General features: G+C 38.9%; 1 protein-coding gene across 2 annotated transcripts in view; it reads right to left on the bottom strand.

Annotated features, from left to right (window-relative positions):
• GRID2 (glutamate ionotropic receptor delta type subunit 2) overlaps nt 1-7473 on the bottom strand; it is a 1267385-nt gene extending 1259912 nt beyond the window's left edge. For both annotated transcript variants that reach the window (XM_064484830.1, XM_064484825.1), the window contains exon 1: nt 6968-7473. In XM_064484830.1, coding sequence (XP_064340900.1) covers nt 6968-7055 — 88 coding nt within the window. In that variant the 5' untranslated portion in view covers nt 7056-7473. The remainder of the gene's footprint in view (nt 1-6967) is intronic.
• Nucleotides 7474-7708: the final 235 nt, after the last annotated feature.

The raw sequence follows: 7708 nt of genomic DNA on the forward strand, positions 1-7708 counted from the left end.
ATGATATAAGATTATTCATTTTAAATACATTACTTTGAATTATTTGGGGATGAAAAAAAAGTTTAAGAATTGTGGTTTTAATATAATTAATAATTTGATCTTTTCCATGAGTAAAAATATCTGTTAATAAGGAACTTGACTACAGAGCAATTTATAAATTCCTAACGCACACAGGGATGACTTTTTGTACTTAGTTTCTTGCGTTAACCTCTGGGCTCCCCTCTATTCACTCAAGGAAACTTTCAGTGGTTCAACCCAGCCTCAGATTCACTTTGATAACCATTTGGTGAACAGCAGTAGTATTAAAAGCTGAAGTACCTGGAGCAGGAATCCAAAACTATAAAGAACACCGAAAAAACCCTGGCTATTTCTTTTACACACTACATTTTGAGTGATGCCAAACGTATGCTAATATTCCTGGCGTGCTTCAAATTGGTAAATTCTAACAGCTCTTCTAGTTCCTGCTGGTTAGAACATAAGACCACTCATTCCTCCATTCAGCCTTAAATGTACACCATCATTGTGGTATACAGTAGCGCTGTATATAACGTCTTAGTATTAAAGCTAGACAAAACAAAAACAAAATCTAAAACAAAAAACAAATCCAGTTCTATCAATCTGATATTGAAATTATCTAGGATACCTGATGAACAAGTATATTATGCATAATTCTTGTGCATACCAAAAATATCTCCATTTTAAGGGATCCTTCATATGTGTAATTTAATGTTTAATTAAATAAAGGTTTAATGTTCATTTATTTCCCTTTGTATTTTGTTTTTTTTAAATTCACTCTAAACCTAAGTATTAAAAATAGCTATACAAAACATACTGAATCTCTTCTCCAAATTCCTCTAATATAAAAATTTGTCTTCTTTTTAGTTCATAGAAGGGTAGAGCTTAAATGAGCATTAGTCTAAATCTTGTTTTAGGGTTGATAAAAATGAGGACTAAAGAAAATAAATAACTTTCCAATATTTCCAATACTGTTATTGATCAAATGCGTACTTAGCCCCAAACCCTCTAAATTCTAATCCAGAACATTTTTTACTATGTCTTAACATCCCCTGTATGTTTTTCACATTCATCTGAAATCTGTATCCACACCCAAATGTTAGAATTCACCAATTTAAATGAGCTAAATCCACAGATGTCCTCTTAATAACCAATTCCAGAATGACTTTAGTTATTTTTCCCATTATCCTTTAGACATCCATCTCATCACTTACTTTTACTCTGAATTTTCAATAGTACATTATTCCAACTAGTTTATTAATGAATATTGGCACAGGGCAAGGCCTAACATAATATGATAAACTATTCATTCATTTAACCTAGTATTCCATTCTTTAATTATGTTATTTTGCCAATATTAAAACCAATTTATCAGGTTAAAGTTGACCTAAGTTTCATCCTCCGTTAGTCTTATAATAGGATATGCTAAAAGGAAGATTTTGCCTTTTAAACAAATTAAATAAAAATGAAAATTACTATATGATAATAGACAGTGGTTTTATATTACTACACAAACTGGATGGTGCTGCTGCTGCTGATGGTAGTGGTGGTGGTAGTAATATGTGTGTAGGGAAGATTGCTATAATACATAACACTTAATTATCTTCCAGGCCAAAATTATCTGAAAACATATATTATTATTCACAAAACTCAGTGGTGACATTTTTTAAAATATATCTGTATTTGTGCCCTAGTATGGTTTTTTCATAGGTCTCTGTATGTGTGTTTCATGTTAGAAAAATCAATTAGTTCAGGACTCCAAATGTTCCACAGGTAAGCAGTCACTAATGCCTATTTACAACAGCACTATTAAGCATACCTACATTCTATCCGGTGTCTCAGATTTTTCCACAGATAGTATTAGTTTAAGAGTATATTTCTATTGGATTTTAAATTTGTGAAAAATTTACATCACTAGAGCTAGCAATCTAATCTATCTAGAGAATAGAGAGTGATGATATGTTCTAAAATTAAATTCTTACAAGAAATAAGAGTCAGAGATAATATTTCCTCTTCTGGTTTGAAAATAAAAACCACCTGTATCTTACAGAATCACAGACCTCACTAAATGGCATTTTTTTCTGGGAATTTAAAAAAAATATTTCATGTGATTTTCAAGTTAGACTACAAAGAAACAGCTCAGAATGCAGTGACACCTAATGGCAAAGCTATCTTTATAGACTACAAATGTATTTTCTAATAAACATTATATTTGTAGTCAAATTAAATACTTTACTTGCCAATATGCTATTCTCTGAAATATCATGAAGATCTAATGGCAGTGCCAAATACTTTACTTTTTAATACTAAAGTAATATATGCAAGTGAAGGAAAAAAACAACTTTCTGGATTAAAAGTTCAGTTTTAAAATTACAATATCCCTTTGAGATAAGATTACAGTATAAATTTAGCCTTAGAGATTAGAATTAAATATAATACATCTTCCATTACTCCTAAAAACCTCAACTGGTTTCTACTGTTGGATAAGTTGAAAGTTAATTACTTTGATCTTTATTCATATTTGAACTAAAATTTATAGGAGATATTTATGGGATGTACAATTCACTTGGAATAGAAAGCAAAGGTCCTTAGTGTAATGGCTTATTAGTCATGTCATAGTTGATACTGTTGATTAATAACATTGTCTAATTTAATGTACATCTGAATTACACTTCAAATAACTGTATTATTAATACAGAAAAATGCAATAGTAAACTATATCCTTATTTTAAATTCAGAAACTACTTCTAAATAATTTCTAGAAATTTACACTGAATATTATCCATAAGTTAGGGAACAAACAATTACTATAAATAATAAAAGGATAACTTAAATCATTGAGATATCTTTAACAGCACAGGGTCCCTGATGACTCCTGAGGGCTATCATTAACCAATGTAAATCATGTAAAAAGTTAAAAAAGAAACAATTTCATAGAAGATACAGCACATCTTCTGGAAATGCTTTTACATTCTGTATTTGATAAAACAGTCCTCAGTTCATCAGTAATGAAAAGGAATGCTTTAAATCTACCGTCTATTATTGTTTATAATGTGATGACACATTTTATTCACCTACCAATTTTGTACTTTAATTTGAACCTTCTCATGATGAAAATATTCTGTGAATTGTCTTAGGCTTTTCAAACATGTCATAGTTGATGACTGTGATGTCAGAGGACAAAGTATCATTTGCTTATGAAAAAACATGAGTAAGTGCTTCATTTCTATTCCCTGTTGGTATAAGACATTTTACTGTGACTGATAACAACAAAAACATGCTAGTGATTTCTGCAATATATGGATAAGTACACTGTTTGAGTGTTCCCTTGTAGAGATAAATAACTGAGGATAACTCATTTCAATCAGCTCTGTGGGCAAAGGAACCAGATAAAGAAATGAGCATACATTAAACTGTTAAAAACGTGAGATCCTCCATATTAGATATGAAGCAAAACACAAACTGTGCAGTTGACTGGAAATGCCACCTAATCCCTGCTTAATTAAAGCAGTGCTCTAAACTCCTGTTGTGTTGTGTTTAGGGAGTAAAAAGTGTGGGACGACTGATGTATGAAGAAAATAGCAGTCAGCGTGGCTAATCTCAAAGACTTTGGAGCTTTCTAGCTACATAAATCAGAGCGACTTTTGAATAGCCTCATAAAACACGATATCATTGCCATTCCATTCACGACTTTTTGGTTCTTCCTACAGCATGCAGATCATTAGGAAACTTCTAAGCAATCAAGTAATGCGGGTCTGATGAAATTACTCAATCAATGCACAGGCTCAGAGTAGAAGCATACTTCAAAACTGCATAGTTTCTATACGTCAAAGACCTTTCTTTGAAGGGGGAGCAAAGGAGATCACAACTGAGGTGATTCATTTCTAAATACGGTGTGTGTATTGTGTGTGTATGTGTATTAAACAAGAATATATAATTATTAAATATCTTTAAAATATGATTTATCAGAAATTCAAAGTGATTACAGTATTAGTGCATTTTTGACTGAAATACATTTCCATTTCAATCATTAGTTTAACCATTGTATCTCATCACTGTAGTGAACTAATGCATTCAAAAAACATATTAGTTTAAAATATGTAATTGACTTTACTAAACTACCTGCATGAAATAAAAACAAAGACAAAGAAAAGGATGGAGAGAGTTTTCAAACATATAATTTGGTTCAATACCAAAAAGATTCACTATCTAAAGGACCTATTAGTGTCTTTTTATCTTTCCAACTCACCTGAACTACATATTACAGCTACTTTCTACTTGAACACATCACATGAGGCTGTGAAAACCTTTCATCTCTGTATATCTCCTTATATTTATAGAGCTGGAATACTCACTTTCCCTCCAGTTTCACCACTTTCATCCCTTTAGTCCTGAAATAATACATTTGCCTTAAGAATATTTCTCACATTAAATACTTGAATGAAGGTAATCACCTCCTAAAGATAATTAATTCTCTTTACCTATTCAACCAAGTAAGTAAACTGATCTAATGAATGTTAACTGGTACTTTAAAATTTTAACATGGCCATTCAGCTTTTAAGTTTTATTTTGGTTGGGATGGGGTTGGAAGCTAAAGGGGCTTTTAACCTCTGAAGTGCACTCAAATTAGACTTGGCCATTCTTTTTTTTTTTTTTTTAATCTAGGATGTAACATTTTTTAGTATATTATAAAAGATATGAAGCTTTTAAAACAACCTTCAATTTGCTAGCTTCATGGCAATATTAATCTATAAAAGAAGCCAGTGCTCTTGTGTAATGTGCTAACTGCTTCGAAGAAACTATTTCTTTTAGTAGTATATACAGTTAATGCATACAACCAGCTTTCTAAAGAAATCTGTAATTTGTATACAGTAACTTTATTTTTGTTCTGATTATAAATAAGTAAGCCATGTCACACTGACAGACAACAGAATGCAAAGGAAAAAATGTAACAGTTGTGTTCTATTTTGAAACAAATGCCCAGACAGCATTGCAAAATAGTATTCATCTGGTAGGGGACAGCAAGAGCTGTAGGTGTTTGCAAATAACGTATTTATCGTGCAGACCACAGAATAAGCAATAAAAGAAGCATTTATTCGCAAGCCTCCCTCCTGAGCGACGAGGAGGATAAGTCAGAAACCCCTAATCATAACGTGAATGTAAAAGGACGATAACATATTCGCATTTCCATTCCAGTCATTTACAACTGGAGATAAATGTACATCATTTCTTTAAGAGGACACTTTCTTTCTGAACTCTACCAGAACATTACTGAACCCCTCAATGAGACCATAATTTCTCCCTGAAAAGTTCTGAACCCACAGGCACTGTTAGCCCCCAGGCAAAACGTGATCTAGCAGTCAAGTTACCTAGTGCTTAATTTACTTAATGCATAAATGTAAGGTTTTCTGAATCCTGACCTCATTACCACTTACACACAAATATATCAGGTTCTATTGATATAAATGATAGAGAATGGCAGACATGTTTACAAAGACAGCCTCTGAGACCAAAGAGGGAGCCCCCTGGAGCTAAGGGGGCTGCTGTGGGCACCTACACTAGACAGAAGCCCCTCGCTTGGGTAGGCACAACCTCCACCTGAAGCAGGTTCCTCAGGAAAAGAGAGAGAGAGACAGAGAGAGAGAGAGAGAGAGAGAGAGAGAGAGAGTCTTGCGCGGGGGAGGAGCACGGGGATAGAAAGGGGAGATGCTGCGACCCATCTGTCGCCTCAATTTGCAGAACATCAAGCCGTGTCGACAGATAAAAGTCCTGTGCCCAGAAAAATTCCCCAAGAGGGGCCTCTCTTCAGCCCAGTAAATGAACCTCGCTGGCCGGCGGACGCCAATTTCCGAAAAGGAAATCGTCGCATTAACGCAGAAAAGGCTGCAAGAGCCGGTCTCCCTTCAGCTCTCACGGATTAGCAAGTGAGAAGAGTTGGAGCCTGAAGCCGCGAGCGCTGTGCATGATAATGACGCGCAGGCCCCCGCCCCCGCCCCCACCGCCCCCGCCGCGGCCAGTCCCGGCCCGTCTGGTTGCCAATAGGTGGGGCCAAGAGCATCTCCAAGCCGCTCGGCGTCCTTCCCGGAGTCAGGCCGCTCAAAGCCCGAGCCCCTTTGCTCTCGGCCCTGCACTGCAACTCAAGAGTTGTCGGCGAGGAGAGGCGAGGCAGGCGTCTGCGAGGCAGCCCGCGAGGACGGCTCGCGCGCATTTGCGCCCGCGTTTCCCAAGCGCCCAGGGGCGAGTCTCGCCGCGGCGCCAGGCCCGGGGAGCGCGTGCGAGGCCGCGAGGTGCGCGGCTCCCAGTCCTCGGCTACACCGCCGCCAGCCCCTTCCGCCACCGTCGCGGCGACTCTGCGCGAGTACTGCAAAGCCGAGAGGACAGGAAGAGAAGGAGGCTGGGGGCGCATCCAGCTCCCCGTCACCATCGCACGGCGCTGCGGCGAACGCAGCCCGCTCACGTTGCAAAACCACCTGTTCGATCCGAAGGGAGCTCTCCCCCACCCCCCGCCACCCCAGTTCTTTTAGCCTCACAGGTGACACCTCTTCAGTTCCCCCAAAGATACATGTATTTTTTCAAATGGAGCCAGTGTACATCCGGGAAAGAATATGGAAGGTAGAGTCGATTAAACTTCCTTTCCTTATGCACTTAGAATCCCCCCACACTCCCCGACATACACGCACGCTGAGGTAAATTCGAGACCCCCACGCATCCAGCCCACACTCCACGATTCACCGCGAAACAACAGCACAAGTCAAGGTTCGAGCTTCCACATCCTTCCAGAAAACTGCACGAGTGTGAGGGAAGGGTAGCGGGAAGGGGCAATGAACCGAAGCCACCGCCAACAAGCCACCGCCAGCAAGCCACACGGAGGGCGGAGAGGGGGAAGCAAAGGGAAAACATTTGCAAACCGAAACGGTAAAAGTACCCTCGGGCAGTAGCAGCCCCTTCTTACCGATGTGAATGATCGAATCCGCATTCGCCGAGTGCCAGGTTCGAGACCACCAGACGGACAAAACCAAGAGCAAGGGGAAAACTTCCATCTCCTCCTATGCTGATTCTGTTGTAGGATGAATTTTCTTTCAATATTAAAAAAAAAAAAAAAGTCCGAAGAGTTTGAGGTCACGGTAGTTTAACACAGCTTTTTCTTTTCTTTTTTTCCCCCAATTCCTATTACCAGAGCAAAGCTTTTAATCGTCTCTGAGGAAGGCAGAGCGAATAAAAGAAAGAGCCTAGGCTGAGGAAACCTCCTTCGCAAAGCCGTGTCACTTGGAGGGGAAATTTGGCATCGCCAGAGTTGTTTGCAGTTTGGCTTTTTAAAAAATGTATCCAGCCTCGCTGGTCTCGGGCAGGGGGAGAGGCTGGAGCTCAGGCCATCCCCATCGTTGCGCCGGGTCCACGGGTCTCCGGTCCCAGCTCTGCCGCAACTTCCAACAGACCACCCCCCTCACGCCGGATGTTCCCTCCCCCTCCCCCAACCGAAAAAGCCCCCCTCCCCCCCGCCCTAACGGCCCGCAGAGAATCACTTGTCTTCGCTGCCAAAATAAAATCTAAGTAGAAAGGAAAGATTAGGAGATTCCAAATGGAGCAGCCAGATTCCAGCAGGGAGAGGTAAAAAGCCGTCTCCAAGAGGGGTAATAAAAGTGAACTTCAAGGTAATGCAGATAGTAATGCAGAGAAAATTCCCTTTCTGCGC

Source organism: Camelus dromedarius, chromosome 1 (genome assembly GCF_036321535.1).
Source record: "Camelus dromedarius isolate mCamDro1 chromosome 1, mCamDro1.pat, whole genome shotgun sequence".
NCBI lineage: Eukaryota > Metazoa > Chordata > Mammalia > Artiodactyla > Camelidae > Camelus > Camelus dromedarius.